A 20,407-nucleotide genomic window follows, 5' to 3' on the forward strand; every position below is an offset into this window, starting at 1 on the left:
GGTGATTGAAAAAAAAAAAAAGATTTATCTTCATAAAACCAATTACCATATTGGCAGATTAAAATATTTCTACTCTATTCTATCTTATGATATCTTTCATATATATTTATGTGAATGAGACAATATATATGTATATATATATCTATATATATATATCTATATATATATATATATATATATATATATATACATCTCGAAATTCATGCAAATTAAACGTTTGAGTAAATTCATCAAATTGATTTTTTAAATGAATTTTGGATTAGCTGCAAATTTGCATAAGTATAATTTTTTTAAAAAAACAATTTTTAAACTGTACTCTTGTGAATGGAATTTTCACCAAGAAATATCCAACATCTTTAAAATTTTCCTTCTTTCTTTCTTTGACTTTAATGATTCTGTGAATGGTGAAAGCTAGATTTTTCATGCTTCAAGAACATTTACTTTGACAGTTTTGAAAATAAACTATTCTGATGCAGGATGATGCAAATAATTTTTCCTCAATTTCGGCTACTCTTATATTTGGTGCCCTGCATCATTAGACTTCAATCAATGTGATAGCTGATTCAGATAATTATAGAGGATTTGAGATAGAAATAATGTGCAGGTAGATAAGGATAAGAAAAACTATAATTGCGTTTCTTGATAAATTATTATATAAGAGGTCATATTGAAAAAATATATACTGTCAACAAAAGCTTAATTTATGACTTTTGAAGAGTTTGAATTTCATTTAAAACTTGCATTAATTTTAAGGAGATATGCTTAGACATACATGTGTGTGTGTATATATATATATATATATATCATCATCATCATCATCGTTTAATGTCCGCTTTCCATGCTAGCATGGGTTGGACGATTTGACTGAGGACTGGTGAAACCAGATGGCAACACCAGGCTCCATATAGATATATATATATATATACTGTGTTTTGTTTTAAATATGTTCAGGAAAATGTCACTGTGTATGTATAAGAAATATGGATTTCCCATTTTGGCACAAGACCAGCAAGTTTAGGGGGAGACGGTTAAGTCGATTGCATCAACCCCAGTATTCAACTGGTACTTATTTTATCGACCCTGAAAGGATGAAAGGCAAAGTCAGCCGCAGCAGAATTTGAACTTAGAACAAGAAGATGGACAAAATGCCGCTAAGCATTTTATCCAGCATATTCAATGATTCTGCCAGCTAGCTCCCTTAAGTAAAAGAAATATTATAAGTACCCTGCTCTAGTTTATTGACTTGAAATTTCTTAAAAGAGATTTAATAAATTTGTCTTTCAACAGATAGTGTTTTATTCTTGATAATTTAAACCATATTGATAACAAATTGCAATTAGCCAGTTCTGAAGTGTTTCTACCATTCTCGTGGACAATTTTCTACATCCATGTTATTCATGAAAATAAGGAAATAATAATAATGGATACCATGTACTAGTAGTATGATTGGTTAATGCACCAAACTGATAAAAATAGAAGAATAATGAAGTGAAATAAAAGGAAGATAATGATAAATATTCATTCTTGAAACATTCATCTACTACGACTGAATTTTCTACCTGAACATTCTTTTGATGTCGTTCTATCTGTGATTGAAGTGATGTTATTTCTATAATCCAAATATGAAATACAAACATAGGATCAATAAGCACTTGCAGGTAAATATCTAATTTATGATAACTTCTAATTAAGGAGAAAAAAAATCCATTTAGATATGAACAATTTTTACAGTCACTTACAAAATATAGTTATTCAATTTAACTCATAAAAATTTCAACACACACACACACACAAAAAAAACAATATGGTATGTATATCAAAAGAAATAAGATTTGTTATTTGTGGCTTGTAAGTTTGCATAAGGTGTATACATGAAATGAATAACAAGCAAGAGTAACCGAAAAACCAACAATGATATTTTGTGAAAGATATTAAATATCGTAAAGTCTTGTAACCATAACATTTTAAAGGAAATGAAAACAGTCATAAATGGAAAAACTTTTCAGTTAATACGTCTGTAGCCATAACTAGCAATTGGTCCCTCACAAACCATCTTTATGCTCCATCTTTTAGTTTTAATCTGCTCTTCCTCAATTTTTCAATATTATGCAGCCTTGTAGTGCTATTTATTATATTTTTTGTGTGTTTAGCACTAGTTTGTTTATTCCTTGTCTGAGTATTGGGTTTTTTTTGTTTTTTTGAGCTACATACAAAGAGATATTTTAATCCAAGCCATTACTCAGAACAGCCTGTTATTGCAAGATGAAGCATTACAAAGTTATATTTTATAAAAGACAGGAATATGTTGAGTGTTAAACTTTTGGATAAAACTTCTACATGCTGTAATGACGTGGATGGTGATTGTCTAACCCTTTAGCATTCAAACTCGCCAGATCTGGCCTCTCTCACCTACCCTACAATATCATTCTAAAAAAATGCAACCGCATCATCAAAATCTCAAAGCTATGAGATAATGGATGATCAATTGAAAACAATGTGAATAAATTGGCATCACATTTGACAGAGTAAATCCAAATGCTGAAAAATTAAGATAATTCCTCTATCATTTGTGCCATAATTCAGTTAGAATTTTATGGTAAATCTAGAAAAACCAGCCTGACCATAAAAAAAAAAAAAACCTACTTCAAAGAAAACCATGTCTATATTTGTTTAACAATGTAAATTCATAGCTCCCCGGATATTCAACAAAGTTTAAAGTAATTTTTCAGGATGAAAATAATATATTGAAATAATTTTACATAAAAAATACACACATTGAGATCAAACGGAACAGTATTTAAAAAAAAAAATCATGTTCTCTTCATGATGCATCAAGCTGCATCTCTTTGCATCAAAAGGTAATAAAACAAATACCAGACTGAAATGGGTACTGGGGTTGATATGAATGACTGAAAACCCTTAAAGGCAGTCCCCCAGAATGGTCACAGTCTTATGATTAAAATCAGTAAAAGAATAAAAGAAAGAATTTGCTTATCAAAAAGTAAATATAAACAAGTTGAACGATGTCCTTTCTATCAGCTGTTGAAGATACAATGGACGGAAAGAAATAAAAAAATAACATCAAAATAAAAGTTCATGTTACACAAGTTGGACGGATATTTTTTTTTTCTTTTTTTTTTCTTTTTCAAAACTGAGTCTAAGATTAAGTTCTTCATGATATGTAACAAAAACCTCCCCATAGAATCTAAGCAGCAGTATAACTGATGATAAGTGTTTATCAATGATATTCAATTGTTTTAATCAGCATGAATAGTAATTAAACTCAACACTGAACTCTATAAGGAATTATGCAATTAACAAATATTTGGAAACAACAGATCAGATCGTAAAAAACAGAATTACAAACAAATTCTCTCCCGTCTCGGAGGAGATTAAATTGAGATTTAAATGGATTATTTTGAAACTAAAATTTGGTTGTTTCAATATCTTAAAACGATCAATTAACTCTAGTAAAATATTATCTTAAATATTTTCTAACATATGAACTGTAATGAATTCAAACATTTTAACTTAGTTTTTGCTCATATTTTCTGAAATCTTCAAGTATTAGTCTCATTCATTTTGCTGAGTCATGTGTGCACCAAATAAATTTCCACAATTAAAAAAAAATGGAAAAAAAATATGGAAAACAGCAGCAAAAAACAACAAATAACTAAAAATAAAGAAACCCAGAGTTAATGCAATCATTGTATATGGGATGTTTACGTACTCGACATTAATTTGCTATTGTCAAGAGTTATAACATCTAGCAAGATCTATTTCCAGCAAACTATGATGATAACATTGTGTAATAGTTACTCCAAATGATGACAAATTACAGTTAATAGTTTGGTTCAAATTTTGACCTTCTTTGAAATTATACATAACTGTTCAAAAAAAAAAAATTGATCATTTCCTAGTGAGTCTAAGAAATTGCCAACAGTTATCAAATTTGACAAAAATGACTAAACTTCATATGATATTATCAATTGAAGACTAAGAAGAAACTAGAAACAAAATTTCGTTTTTATCATAAGCTGTACAAGCTATGACTTTCCCTTCATCTTGGACGAAACAACTTCCAACTATTTGACTGTCAACATGGTACTGGCTTCCAGCAACAGAAATCTGAAATTATTGAAATAAATGCAAAAATTAACTTTTCTGTTTTCCTTCACACCATCAGATCAATATCGTTGATTTTATTATTATCATCATCACCATCATCATCATCATCATCATCATAATGGCAGTGAGCTGGCAGAATCGTTAGCATGCTGGGTGTACCCTGTTGTACCATGGTTTCTACGGCTGAATGCCCTTCCAAATGGCAACCAATTAACAGAGTGTTTTGGGGGCTTTATACATGCCACCAGTACAGGTGTGTTTGCAGAGCACTGGCACAGGTGCTTTTTATGTGGCACTAGCACCAGAAAGGACAGCGATTTTACTTAGATGATAATATAAATACTGCTTTCAAATGTTGGCACAAAGCCAGCAACTTCTTGGCAGGGAGCTAGTTGATTACATCAACCCCAGTGCTCATCATCATCATCGTTTAACGTCCGTTTTCCATGCTGGCATGGGTTGGACAGTTTGACTTTGGACTGGCAAGTCAGTAGGCTGCGCCAGGCTCCAGTCTGATCTGGCAATGTTTCTACAGCTGGATGCTCTTCCTAATGCCAACCACTCTGAGAGTGTAGTGGGTGCTTTTTACGTGCCACCAGCATAGGAGCCAGCCACATGGTACTGGCATCAGCCATGCTTGGATGGTGCTTTTTATGTGCCACCAGCATAGGAGCCAGCCACATGGTACTGGCATCAGCCATGCTTGGATGGTGCTTTTTATGTGCCACCAGCATAGGAGCCAGCCACATGGTACTGGCATCAGCCATGCTTGGATGGTGCTTTTTATGTGCCACCAGCATAGGAGCCAGCCACATGGTACTGGCATCAGCCATGCTTGGATGGTGCTTTTTATGTGCCACCAGCATAGGAGCCAGCCACATGGTACTGGCATCAGCCATGCTTGGATGGTGCTTTTTATGTGCCACCAGCATAGGAGCCAGTCGGGGTGAGGGGGCTGGCATCGACCACAATCGGATGGTGCTTTTTACATGCCATGGGAAGCCAGTCAGGCAACACTGGCAACGACCCACGCATGAATGGTGCTTATTGCGTGCCACCAGCATGGGAGCCAGTCAGGCGGCACTGGCACTAGCCACATTACAATTTCCATTTGATTGTGATTCGATTTACTTGACTCAATAGATCTCCTCCAGCATGACATGACACCCAACGATCCAAATTGGTATTTATTTTATCATCTCTGAAAGGATGAAAAGCAAAGTCGACTTCAGCGGAATTTGAACTCAAAACATAAAGGCAGACAAAATGTTGCTATGCATTTTACCTGGCATGCTAATGATTCTGCCATTTTGCCATTTTATACAATGATAAAACTATTAATGAAAAAATTAATGAATTTTTTTTAATGTCAGGCTGGTCAGATGGAAGAATATGTGTTTCTAACCATCCTAGTTTACAGGATAGAAATAAAAGAGGATACTATGAAACTAATTTGAAATTCCTTTTTACACAATTAAAATTCTAAGATAATCTTTAAAATTTTACCAAACTTAAAAAAAGATTTTAAAAAAAAAAGTTATTGAATTTACCTGTGGGAATGGATCTTTACTCAAATACCACAACCTCACAAATGAATCTTCTCCAGCAGATAATACCTGAAAAATAAATGGTCAGCTAATTAATGAAATGAATATAATAGCAGTAACCAAATAAGTCACCAATGAGTTCTGAAAGGATTAGATCTGACTTCATAGCATTAAACAGATAAAAGATAGATTCTTATCAGTATATTGTAAGTTTTTATCAAGTCCACTTCACATTCAGCAAGCTTATTTCGCCAAAGCTGAATATATTCCTCTGTATCTTCATTGCACACTGCAAGACCAGATGCATAATAGTTCTTGCGTTGGAGTTCATTTCAGTAAGTGTTCCATAAGTTGTGGAACTGTGCAAGAAACCCAAACAGATATAAAACAGTGTAAGAATTCAATGGGAATATAAGCATAAAGACATTCTTAAAAACTACATGTGTAGCAACTCACCAAGCCAGTTTTTGGTGCAATATCAACAGCATTAATCCAGCGAGTATGAGCAGCTACTTCAGCAGCAAGTGCTCCAGTTTTGGCACAGAAAACCCTCAGGTGCCCCGAGCCATAGCCACCAACTGTCTCCCATTTGTCAAGTGTTACCTTGGCTCTGACAACTCTTATTGCAAATAAGACTCTCAGAACATTTGCTAAATGTTTCCCACGGGTAACTGAAATGGTGCAAACACTCAAATACACTGCAAAATATCTACAGTGGATGTAAACTGAAGACGCATATTTAAATTCATCAATCAATCAATTAATTAGCTAAACATAAACAAAACTAAATCAATTAGTTAATTTTGCATAACAGTATACCTTACCTTCAATTTTTAAATTATGACCTTCACTGTGAAATGTAAACAAATATCTTAAATCTTTCCATGGAGACTATTTTCATCTCTTTTTGGAGATTCAGAGAAATATGTGAAGGAACATGGATTAGTGATTGGGGTACTTGGCTAATGGTCGTAAGGTTGAGAGTTCAATTCCTGGTGGTGCATTGCGCCCTTGAGCAAGACACTTATTTCTCGTAGCTTCAGTCCACTCACCTGGCGAAAATGGGCTGTACCTGTAATATATTCTGTGCCATGCTGAATCTCCCTGAGAATTATGTTAAGGAGTACACATGTGTGGAGTGCTCAGCCACTTGCATGTTAATTTCACAAGCGGGCTGTTCCGTTGATCGGATCAACTGGAACCCTCGTCATAATTGATGGAATGCCTGTACCTTTATTTTTTACTAACAGTGAAATTGATAGCTTCTAGCTATTTATGTCATTCCAGCTGAGTCCTGGTGCAGGCTTCTAACTGGCCGGCTCTTGTCAAACCGTCTTACCCATTCCAGCATGGAAGGCAGACATTAAACGATGATGAAGCTATCAATCTCTGAGTGGAAAATGAAAGTACTCTCGTTTACATTTCATAGAGAGGCTTGTACTTTAAAACTGTAAGTACGCTTATAGTAAATTTCAAAATCAAATCACTTGACTTAATTAAATTGATATTTTTTTATTAGCTTGACAAAGAAATATAAAAATTAAATGCTAATCTATGCATCAATTCATGAATTTCTTGAGAAAAATATATTAATTTTGTCTCAGAGAAAGAATTAAAAGAAGGGAAGAAGAGGCCTCCAAGAGGAACTTTGGTTTTTTTGAGTCAACATGTGGAACACTTAATTCAACTTACTAATAGGGAATAAATAGAAATAAAAAAACATGAAATATGCATATAGAATTTTTAAAGTTCACCTACAATAGACTAATAAACATTTTTCCAGGAAGACTTTTGTCTCCCATCCACTTAATACTACAGAAACCAAAAAATATGTAGCAGTTCTAAAAAAAGCTGTTAACCAAGATATAAAACAGTGTAAGAATTCAATGGGAATATAAGCATAAAGACATTCTTAAAAACTACATGTGTAGCAACTCACCAAGCCAGTTTTTGGTGCAATATCAACAGCATTAATCCAGCGAGTATGAGCAGCTACTTCAGCAGCAAGTGCTCCAGTTTTGGCACAGAAAACCCTCAGGTGCCCCGAGCCATAGCCACCAACTATGCACTCATTCCATATTGCAATAGTACTACAAGGACTCCTGAAATATAATAAAATACAATGAGCTTTATTTTTATCAAGAACAAATATTTAAAGATAGATCTCTAAGAACCATTTAATATCACACAATATGCACATAGTAGTAGGCATCCGTCAGTCTCGAGAGGCCATGAATCTGCACCCAAAGAAATCGTGTCAGCTGTTGATGGTGATGCTGTGTCTGATGTGGTTGTACAGGCCCACACGGGAGTGGTAGTCATGCATACAGCGACCGCATTTGAAAGAGCTCTCTGCTAGTACTGCTGATTTTTTCTTCTGTCGAGCGCGCTTTTCTTTGATGGCGAGTACCTGTTTTTCTTCCACTCTCTTCATTCTCTTTTGCAATATTTGCCACCAGTGTGGGAAACCATTTGTGACCTGACTGTGGTGCATATACAGACATCACTGTTGCCAATGACTAAGCATTGTCTAAGGTTAATTATTTGTCACTATTACATTCTACTGCATATGACTGACATAGTGCTATCACCATAAACTGCCACAAAGGGCATACACTAAAGAGAGGAAATTACATAAGCATCAAACTGAAAGGCCAGGTTATGAAAGTTACTGATTAAGAAAAGAATTAGTCTGGATGAAATGCAGTTTAGCTTCGTGCCATCTTTCTAGTGAGACAACTACAAGAGAAGTACTTAGCTAGAAATAAGCTGCTGTACTTAGTATTTGTAAACCTGGGGAGCATCTTTGTCAGGGCTTAATCTTCTGTAATCTAATGGTCGTTAAAGAAGTACAGATGAATGGTTTGTGAGGGCCGTATACAGAGATGCAGTCAGAAAGTTAGCAATGAGTATATCAATGAAAATAACATTCATATTGTGGTCCATCAAGGCTTACCTCCCCTGACTCGCTCATTTACTGTATTCTTTGCTACTAAACTGAGAGCAAAATATTTCACACTATTTTAGAGCAGCAGAAATAAGCAAGACAGCATAGCACCAAGTTAATGGTGTTAGTAATATTTACTTTAATCACTTTTTCTTCTGAGTTTAAATCCTTCTCGGGTTGAACTTACCTGTCATTTTCAATGTTCAATAACTCCCATAGACTGTATATGTCCCTTACAATAATTCTCTCTTATACCAACATAAAAATCCAACAAGAGGGTTTCCACATGGTTACTTAACCAGTTGAGAATAGTAGCCAAAGTCCCTGCAAATTACACCTTGCCATCTTAAAAAATGAAGGACAAATTGGAAACTGTAACCCTGGATACATCGTCATCATTTTCATCATTTAACGTCTGCTTTTCCATGCTGGCATGGGTTGGACGGTTTGACTGGCAAACCAGGTGGCTGCACCAGGCTCCAATGTGATCTGGCAAGGTTTCTACAGCTGGCTGCCCTTCCTAATGCCAACCACTCTGAGAACATAGAGGGTGCTTTTTATGTGCCACTAGCATGGGGGCCAGTCAAGAGGTACTGGCATCGACCATGCTCGAATGGTGCTTTTCACGTGCCACTGGCATAGATGCCAATCAGGCGGTACTGGCAACAGCCACAACAATGTTTTCACTTGACTCAACAGGTCTTCTCAAGCACAGTTTATTGCCCAATGATTGAAGGGTACTCTTAAATGGGCTGGTTATGCTGCACTGGCATGGGCCACGGTTATGGTCTCATTTGACTTGCCAGGTCTTCTCAAGCACAGCATATCTCCAAAGGTCTTGGCCACCTGCCATTGCCCCTATGAAGCTCATGCTTCGTCACCTCATCCCAGGTCTTCCTGGGTCTACCTCTCCCACAGGTTCCCTCCAATGTTAGGGTGTGGCACTTTTCACACAGCCATACTCATCCAAAAATTAAATGGGGTGGTCATAACTGGAACACATTGATCATAGATTTACTGAATTGTAGCTAAACAACAGTGGAAAGATTGCAATATTTTGCATTTGTCTAAGGTGGTGAGCTGGCAGAATCATTAGCACACCAGACAAAATGTTTAGCGGCATTTCGTCCAGCTTTACGTTCTGAGTTCAAATTCCAGCTATGTTGTAGCCATCAGAGTTTGTCTCTCTTATCATCATCATCATCATCATCGTTAGTCCGCTTTCCATGCTAGCATGGGTTGGACGATTTGACTGAGGACTGGTGAACCAGATGGCTACACCAGGCTCCAATCTGATTTGGCAGTGTTTCTACAGCTGGATGCCCTTCCTAATGCCAACCACTCCGACTTTTTGGGTCAATAAAATGAGTATCATTTGAACACAGAGATCAATGGAATCGATTTACCCCCAACCCAGAAATTGCTGGCCACATGCCAAAACTTGAAACTAATATTTTACACCTGGTTGAATCAGTAAAACCCTAGACTAGATGTCTTTTTTCACTCTTGTTCAGTACCTCATAGTTTCAAATACAAATTCTGTGACTATCACTTTGGCCTTTCATATTGATAGAATTAATAAAATACATCATACCACAGATCATATACTGAGAAGATGATTCATTCAGTTATATTAGTATCTACCTTAGAAAATAAGCTTTGAAACTAGTCAATAGAAATCAATAATTTAAAAGGCGGCGAGCTGGCAGAAACGTTAGCACACCGGGCAAAATGCTTAGCGGTATTTCGTCTGCCGTTACGTTCTGAGTTCAAATTCCGCCGAGGTCGACTTTGCCTTTCATCCTTTCGGGGTCAATAAATTAAGTACCAGTTACGCACTGGGGTCGATGTAATCGACTTAATCCGTTCACCTGTCCTTGTTTGTTCCCTCTATGTTTAGCCCCTTGTGGGCAATAGAGAAATAAGAAATCAATAATTTATGTACCTGTAACCTGGGATTCTAAACATAGGCACAAAAACATCATTAGTCGACAGCTTCCATAAGAAAATGTTTCCCTCCATATCACAACTAGCCATAAGATTATCTGCTGCAGTCAAACAACAAATGCCAGCCTTGTGTTCTGAAAATAGATGAGATTATTTTAGTAAAGACATATACAAGATTTATTTGAGATCGATGATTATTGAGACGTTTCAAAATATTATGCCAGTGCAACATAAAAAAAGCACCCATGCTGGTGCCACATACAAGGTACCTGTGCCAACATTGTGTACAAATGCATCCATGCCAATGCTACATAAAAAGCACCCAGCACAATCTGTAAGTGGTGGGCATTAGGAAGGGCATCCAGCTGTAGAAACCATGCTGAAGTAAAATGCTGTCACATGTGAAGTGTTCATTCATGGTGGTCGTGTTGGGTTGTTAACTGAATACAAATGATAAACAACACTCATCATCATCATTATCATCATCGTTTAACGTCCGCTTTCCATGCTAGCATGGGTTGGACGATTTGACTGAGGACTGGTGAAACCGGATGGCAACACCAGGCTCCAATCTAATTTGGCAGAGTTTCTACAGCTGGATGCCCTTCCTAACGCCAACCACTCAGAGAGTGTAGTGGGTGCTTTTACGTGTCACCCGCACGTAAACGGCCACGCTCGAAATGGTGTCTTTTATGTGCCACCCGCACAAGCCAGTCCAGGGGCACTGGCAACGATCTCGCTAATTAACTTTATTTACTGCATCTAGTATTTTCTGTGTTGGTCTTTGGATGAAGAATGCAAACGACAATACTAAACTCAGTTTGCGAAGACCTGTTGATGCAAATGAAATCGATCCAAATTCGACAACTGGCACCCATGCCAACCTCTCCTTCATTGGACACTAAACTCGGCTTGCGAAGACCTGTTGGGGCAAGTGAAATCGAAACCATGATTGAACCAAATTTGATGACTGGCACCTGTGCCAGTGGAGCGCTAAAAGCACCATCCGAGCGTGATCATTGCCAGAGCAGCTGTCTGGCTTCCGTGCCTGTGGCATGTAAATAGCACCATTTGAGTGTGATCGTTACCAGCATCACCTTCCTGGCACGTGAAAAGACATTCGAGCGAGGTCGTTACCAGTGCCAATGGATTGGCTCTTGTGCTAGGTGGCACGTAAAATACACCATTTTGAGCGTGGCCGTTGCCAGTACCACCTGACTGACCCTCGTACCAGTGACATGTAAAAGCACCCACTACACTCTCGGAGTGGTTGGCGTTAGGAAGGGCATCCAGCTGTAGAAACTCTGCCAGATCAGATTGGAGCCTGGTGCAGCCATCTGGTTCACCAGTCCTCAGTCAAACTGTCCAACCCATGCTAGCATGGAAAGCGGACATTAAATGATGATGATGATGATGATGATGATGATAAGAGAGACAAACTCTGATGGCTACAACATAGCTGGCCTGTATAGAATTGAAGAAATACTGTGCTAAATTCATGGTGAATCTGTACCTTCATTCTGTACAACTGGAGAATGAAATGAGAACGGAGTTGCCATCACAACAACTTCGACATTCTGAGGTTAGTGTCAAAAGTTTGTCTTTATATAAGCCTCATTAGAAGGGTCTAACTAGTTGAATCATATGATGGTTCAATGCTGATCAGTCAATTAATCAACCAATCACATGAAATGATTGTGACTAAGCTGTGAGGTTTACTCCACTATTTAGCAATTTGGTTTTCAATTTACTTTTGTACTAATTCTACAAATCTCTGCTTTATGAAAGAAATAATAAATATTTGCTTTTTAAAACAGTTGCATGAGAAGTTAAAATGTAACGTCTTCCAATACACCCAACTTGTATGGGGTTACAAGACACAGAACACATTACTTACTTCAATGAAGAAGGTTAACCAGTAAGCACAAGCCCAGCACTTTTTATCAACTCAAACATGGCATCCAATAGTTACAATGAATACATACCTGATATTTTTCCTGAATAAGTGATTGTCTTTCCCTTCAGAGGAACTTTGAAGTACAGAATTTCTCCTGTATGTGAACCTATGAAAAACAAATTTGAACCAGTTATGATTGAATACAAGTTATTTTTCTTTAAAACATACAGAATACAGACTCAGGAAGAAGCAGTTATTGGTAATGTTGCTCTTACTGAGTATCTCTAGTCCAGTACCATAGAGACAGTTCACTGAGCAACTCAGAATAGCTTCAATAGTTCAATACAACCAAACATGCTGTATTGAACTTACAAGCCATTCTGTAAAATGTGAGGTACATCACTCTACATATAAAATGTGAGATACATCACTCTACATATAAAATGTGAGGTACATCACTCTACATTGAACACATTTCTTAGCATTCTCCAAGTCTATCTTTATTAAATTAAAATTTACTTGGAACCAATTTTAAAGACAGCAGGAAGTTTAGCTACTAAGTTAGCAGGTCCAGTCTACTAGTTTGTATATATTAGTATGTACTATCTATAAGTACAGCATGCAAACTGATATATATATATATATATATATATATATAAATTGACAGAATGAGATATAAAATCCAAGGCTGTGAATTAGTTTTCAGAACATTTATAAAGAGATGGTCGTACAGCTGTTTCTGGGATATTTTATATATCCCTTCATCAGAGACAGTGCGAGAAAATGTTTGAGTAATAATTATTGACATGTGGCACCTATTGCACCTGTTCAGGTAATGTTGATCAGATAGAGGGAGAGAGCTTATGCGTACACAAATATTTGATCACTATAAACAAATCATCTGTGTGGTTGTTCGGTAAAAAATTGTTGAACCCTCATACATTGTCGAACGGCAATATATCATCATTATCATCATCATCGTTTAACGTCCGCTTTCCATGTTAGCATGGGTTGGACGATTTGACTGAGGACTGGTGAAACCAGATGGTTACACCAGGCTCTAATCTGATTTGGCAGAGTTTCTTCAGCTGGATGCCCTTCCTAACGCCAACCACTCAGAGAGTGTAGTGGGTGCTTTTACGTGCCACTGGCACGAAGGCCAGTCAGATGGTACTGGCAATGGCCACACACAAAATGGTGTATTCTATGTGCTACCCGCACAAGAGCCAGTCCAGGGGCACTGGCAACGACCTCGCTCGAAAGTCCCTACACATGCCGCGGGCACAAGTGCCAGAAAGGTATATATATATATATATATATATATATATGAGCGAGGCTTCAGTATTAAAGGAAGAAGTTACTATGATTAAAGTTGGATATATGGAAGGAAAACAAGGAAAGACTAATTAAATTTACAGCAATAAGTCTTGGAGACAAGAGAAGTAATAAAGTCCCATTTGAGGGTGTTTAGAAGCAGAGACAGAAAGATACAACTGAAACAACTTACCTACACATACAAAATTTGAGCCAACAGCAGCAATACCTCTCATGTACATGCTTGTACCTAGAAATTTAAAGATTAGAGATGTAATTTTTTATTTTTTATTTTTTTTTGAGAATTGTATGAGACACAGTAGTAGCAATTTTTAGATATCACTTTTTGGCAGTCATTGTATTCTGCTGACATCATATTGTATTGTTTTAGGACACCATATTCTATTATCTGCAGCAATCTAAAAAAATAATGCTCACAACCAAGTGATTGATGTTCATCATCATCATTTAACATCCGTTTTCCATGCAGGCAGGGGTTGGACCTTTTCGGCAGGAGCTGGCCAGCTGAAGAGCACCTGAAGGTTCCATGTCTGTTTTGGCATGGTTTCTACGGCTGAATGTCCTTCCTAATACCAACCACTTTACAGAGTGCACTGGGTGCTTTTTACATGGCACTAGTACGGGTGCTTTTTAAGTGGGCCTTCCTCAAGTCCAAACATCAATCTCATGGACTTTTCTATCTGGTCTATCTTAGAGAGTAATGTTTCTGCTCATTCCTATTCAAATGTGTCAGATCTGAAGAAAGCCCTTCTGTCTTCATGGGTCAAGTTGGATGAAAAGGTGGCACTGCACTCATGCAACTCAGTGATCACTTATTTGCAGGCTATGATCAAGGCGAAAGGTGGCCATTTTGAAGTGTAATTACTGCAATGGATTGATAATTTACATTAGAATGTGTGTACCAAATTTCATTATCCTACCTTAATTTCGTTTTCAATAATTAAGAAATATCAATGGGTAAATCTTTCTGGGACACCCTGTATACAAATGGTAATTATTTACTTGCCACCATTTCCATTTTTATCGACCTTAGTGGGAGGCAGTCGTTTTTTCCATTCCATAAAGTTGTCCTTGTCTCATTTATTAAGATACCAGCTTGATAGGGAAGAAGCTTTTCTTTAATATTTCGACAATTTCATGGTGAAATAACAAAAGTACTTTCCTTATTCTTCTCAAGGTTAACTTTCCCTGCATACTCTTCGATTTGCTGGGGTTAACATAGATCTCTTTCATGACATTTGTTCTAATAATTTATTGGTGACATCTCTAAAGCAAGTAATGCTATCTCTAGTTTTAAAAGATGCTTACAAATTTAAATATTCTGAAAATTAATTCACAAAGAAAAAGTTCAATATCATCATCATCAACATTTATTGTCTGTTTTCCATGCTGGCATGTGTTTGAGTAATCTGACAGAAGCTGGTAAGCCAAAGGACTGCACAAAACTTCCCTGTCTGTTTTGGCATGGTTTTTACTGCAGGATGCCCCTCCTAATGCCAAACCACAACCTATCACTTTTTTTTCACTATGTCACAAAACATCAGCAACCCAATTCCATGTCGCCCAAAAGAATATTCAATTTTATTACTTTTTGTGCCAATTTTATTACTTTCTTAGAACATACAGATCGATTTTAAATACTTAAAAATATTATAATTTCTTATTTCTTTATTGCCCACAAGGGGCTAAACATAAAGGGGACAAACAAAGACAAACAAAGCGATTAAGTCGATATGTAGCCGGTACTTAATTTATCGACCCCGAAAGGATGAAAGGTAAAGTTGACCTCGGTGGAATTTGAACTCAGAACGTAACAGCAGACAAAATACCACTAAGCATGTTGTATGGTGTGCTAACGTTTCTGCCAGCTCACCGCCTTCGTGATATTTCTATTATAATTTCTATTTGCCCTTTTTTTCTTTTTGGACATTGTTTCATTAATAAAAGAAACTTAACTTACATTCACTTTCATCCGCAGTTAAGTTATACCAAAACAATAAGGTTCCATCAGGTTCAAAGAACTGGAAAAGAAAAGCAAACATTTTAAAATAAATTTCTGAAAATTACAAGACATTTACATAAATGCCACATTGCCAATAATAGCTACCGTTGTACTGGGGAATCCATAATGTAGTAAATAAGGAATTGTACTGCCAACTCTTTCATCAAATAGATATATATCTACTAACAGATGCAGCATGGCTGTGTGGTAAGCAGCTTCCTTCCCAACCACATGGTTCCGGGTTCAGTCCCACTGTGTGATACCTTGGGCAAGTGTCTTCTACTATAGCCTTGGGCTGACCAAAGCCTTGTGAGTGGATTTGGTAGATGGAAACTGAAAGAAGTCTGTCGTATGTATATATATATATGTGGGGGGGTATATGTTTGTGTGTCTGTGTTTGTCTCCCCACCCCCACCATCACTTGACAACCGATGTTGGTGTGTTCACATCCCCGTAACTTAGCGGTTCGGCCTAAGAGACTGATAGAATAAGTACTAGACTTACAAAATATAAGTCCGGTGTCGATTTGTTCAACTAAAGGCAGTGCTCCAGCATGGCCGCAGTCAAATAACTGAAGCAAGTAAAAGAATAAAAGAATAACAACTATTGAGACAAAAAAAAAACACGAATACCAAAAGAAACACAAAAAGCACTTGAAGATACACAGAAACTGGCCGTGTGGGAATCAAGTATTTCAGGATACTACTACTACTACTACAGCAGCCTCATCATTAATGCCTGTCTTCCATGCTGGCATGGGTTGGACAGTTTGAGAAGAATAAGATATACTGGCAAATTAATTAAGGCACAACATTAAAAAAGAAAAATTGTTGCTTCAAGACCACAACCACAGACATTAAACATAAAGGGCACATTGCCCAGACATTGCTAGGGCATTGCTTAAAATGCAATAAGCAAGGCACATTGCTTATACATTGCAAGCAACACATATTGCTTCACATTTGCAATCAAGGCACAGAGCTCCTAATTACTCAGGCATTATCTGCAAAGCATAATACTCCTGCACTGCAAGATAGATTGTGCAGCCAATGCAAGCATGGCACATTGTTCCATTGTTCCTCTTGCAACAAAAAAAAGAAACCAGAAGTTACAGTTTTCATTTTGTAATTGATTGCCTGATATTATGAGTAATTTTTGTGCAATAATTTTCAGCTGATCTGAGTTTATATATATATACACACACACAGGGTGTCCACAAAGTCTGGGTACATGGAGTAAATAAAATCATAACATAAACAATTAAATATAAGAAATAATAATTTCTTAAAGTATGTGTTAATCCCCATGTGGGTACATGGAGTAAATAAAATCATAACATAAACAATTAAATATAAGAAATAATAATTTCTTAAAGTATGTGTTAATCCCTATGTGGGTACATGGAGTAAATAAAATCATAACATAAACAATTAAATATAAGAAATAATAATTTCTTAAAGTATGTGTTAATCCCCATGTGGGTACATGGAGTAAATAAAATCATAGCATAAACAATTAAATATAAGAAATAATAATTTCTTAAAGTATGTGTTAATCCCCATGTACCCAGACTTTGTGGACACCCTGTGTAACCATTTGATATATTGGTAGCTAATGTTGTGACACTAGACACTTGGCTAAAACATTTAACTTTCAAATGGTCCAGTCCACCTAGCCAGCAACAACACTTTACAACTGAAAAGTGATTTGCTAGTTTGCAGTTATGATTTCACCATAAACAAACACCTTCGCAGGCTCAGCTTGCAGGAGAATAGACAGAGGTAAACATTTTTAGCAGTGACCCAACAACCCAGTAAAATCTTTATTCCAACAGTTCTAGGTTGATGTTAAAAAAAAAAAAACATTCATAGCAAATCCAAAATGACATACCTGAATACCTCTTTGTGCAGTAATCACCAAAATAGTTCTCTGGATACCTAGTGTTACCCATTTGGCCTGAAAACAAAAAACAGAGACATCACATTGAGTTAACATTGCACAGCAGGCTTTAATTTTCTAGCATTTAAACTGGCCATATCAGGTCAAAATATTCTACCTACTTTATATTCAAATTGGCCAGATCCAGCCTCTCACATTTACCCTCCAATGTCATTCTAAAAATAAACAATCACATTATTGAAATCTCAATGCTATAAGATAATCTATGATTAATTCAAAGCAGTATGAATAAATAAGCATTACATTTGACAAAGTAATCTGAATGTTAAACGGTTAAAATGTATTCTTACAAACTGTGTTCAGCCAGCTATCATTATCATCATCATTTCACATCCATTTTCCATGCTGGCATGGGTTGGACAGTTTGACAGGAGGTGGTCAGCTGGAGAGCTACACCTGGCTCCAATTGGCTGTTTTGGCATGGTTTCTATAGCTGGATGCCCTTCCTAATGCCAACCACTTTATAAAGCATACTGGCTGCTTTTTACATGGCACCAGCACCAGTGCCTTATATGTGACATTGTCACCAGTGCTTTTTAAGTGGCACTGGCAGTGGTACTTTTTATGTGGCACTAAAACGGGTGTTTTTATGTCACACCAGCACCTTCAATGATTCAGTAGGATCATTTAGACTTTTAATTACAGTATTGGACTGGAGCTAAATCATGGAATAACAAGCTTAGATGTGATGTAAAGAGCTGATTGAGTTTTTAATCTGCAATGATCCAGAAAGTTTACGATCAAAAGTTTTCGTTCTGTCTGTAATTTTACAAAGTAACAAAAGTTACAAACATGTGATAGCAATATTAATAATCCATTTTACTATAGGCACAAGGCCTGAAATTTTGGGGATGGAGCTGGTCAATTACATCAACCACAGTACATGACTGGTACTCATTTTATCAATCCAATAAGGATAAAAAATGAAGTCAACCTTGGAATTTGAAATCAGACCATAAAAATGGGCAAAATGCTGCTAAATATTTTATCTGGGGTACTAATGATTCTGCCAGTTTGCAGCCTTGGTAGCATTAATAACAACAAGAGCACTCAGAGGGTGTAAACCACTGCCAAGGCAACACCAACGTCTTCTCAACGATTAGCCGGAGATGATTTTTAAAATGAGAATATCTGAAATGAACTCGACTGCTCTCACAAACGAGAATACTAAAAATGAACCCGACCGTTCTCAAAAGTTAAGTAAAAAAGCAGGAAAAATAATCCAGAATCCTTGTCCAGTACTGGATTGATCCCAAAATCTAATCAGTTTGTGCCAATCACAAGGCCAAACATTCCTGAAAGTTTCATCCAAATCCATCCAGCAGTTTTTGAGATATCTTGTCCACAGACAAACAAACAAACAAATATGACTGAAAACTATACCTTCGCCTTCGCTAAGGTGGAGGTAATAACAATAACAACAACAACAAGTCTATAGGCACAAAGCCTGAAATTTTAGGGGAGGGGTCTACTTGATTTCATCGATCCCAATACTCAACTGGTGCTTATTTTATCAATCCCAAAAGGATGAAAGGCAATCAAGCATTTTGCTTGGTACAGAAATGATTCTGCCAGCATGCTGTCTTACAGTACTCATAATATATATCAACAACATAATAAGAAAAGAACCCAAAAGAGGGAAGAAGGACAATCATATAAAGTGATTCGGGGAACTTTTCACACAGCCCTGAACTCTTCTAGTAAAATGAAGATAAATGCCTTCTCCCAGTTCATTCAACCAGCCTACAACTACACAGCTGCAGGAGTCCATTTCACTCCATTTTTTGCTGCTCTCACCCACCTTCCATTAAATTTTTGTTGGAGGGCAGCGGTTTCCTCTTTGCCATCACCTCCATTCTCAAGTTCTACCTGAAGAAACTGATGACTGCTTAGCTGGAGAGGAAAAGCTTTGATATCCAACCTTTCAATCACTTCCACAACACAACTTCCTTTGCCACAGCCACCAAAGGGAGGAAGACTATCCAGTCTTTGTTAAACCTTGCCAACAGACTCAGCTGATAAGCTGGATCCATCCTATATATAATAGCTATTCAACATGAAACCCACAAATCATCAATGCATGGATATTGGACAAGTGCATGCTGGATGGATTCATCATCCTGCACACATTTCAGACAGGTTTAGATACTAGTGGCTCCAACAAGGCCATGCCTATAGAGTTTATCTCCTCTATTACTGCCAAGTTTATCTCCTCTATCACTAATAAGTCAAAGACATTTGGAAATAGTTCTTTACCACTGATTGGTAAGTCCTCCAGATGAGTCTATTCAGACTGCCTCTGTGCAACACTAGAGTCACTCTCAGGCCACCATCACTAATATCCTTCCCTAACTCACTATAGCAAGGGATGCTGTACTCTGCCCTATGGTCAGTGAGTAGACCATAGTGAGTACCTGGCTACATTGCTTCTCACTTTGGCACAAGGCCTCAGATTTATAGGAAGGGTATAATTGATTGCATTGACCCCAACACTTGATTTGTAACTTCATTTTATCAACCCCTACAGATGTACAGAAGGATGAAGAGTAAAACTGACCTTTAAGGGATTTGACTCAGAACATAAAGAAACATAACTAAAAAAAAAATGCACTCTAACAATTTTAGCAACTCACAAGGACGCTAAG

General features: G+C 36.9%; 1 protein-coding gene across 1 annotated transcript in view; it reads right to left on the reverse strand.

The window, feature by feature from the left end:
• The window catches only part of LOC106876007 (WD repeat-containing protein 54), a 25,066-nt gene continuing 4,659 nt past the window's right edge, over positions 1–20,407 (reverse strand). The window contains exons 2-9 of the mRNA XM_089340981.1: positions 17,694–17,759; positions 15,762–15,822; positions 13,974–14,030; positions 12,555–12,632; positions 10,568–10,703; positions 7,615–7,777; positions 5,679–5,744; positions 1–4,128 (exon numbers count right to left, since the gene is read on the reverse strand). Of these exons, the coding sequence (XP_089197107.1) occupies positions 3,997–4,128; positions 5,679–5,744; positions 7,615–7,777; positions 10,568–10,703; positions 12,555–12,632; positions 13,974–14,030; positions 15,762–15,822; positions 17,694–17,759 (759 nt within the window). The 3' untranslated portion in view covers positions 1–3,996. The remainder of the gene's footprint in view (positions 4,129–5,678; positions 5,745–7,614; positions 7,778–10,567; positions 10,704–12,554; positions 12,633–13,973; positions 14,031–15,761; positions 15,823–17,693; positions 17,760–20,407) is intronic.

Source organism: Octopus bimaculoides, chromosome 2 (genome assembly GCF_046866305.1).
Source record: "Octopus bimaculoides isolate indiv1 chromosome 2, ASM4686630v1, whole genome shotgun sequence".
In the NCBI taxonomy this organism is placed as follows: domain Eukaryota; kingdom Metazoa; phylum Mollusca; class Cephalopoda; order Octopoda; family Octopodidae; genus Octopus; species Octopus bimaculoides.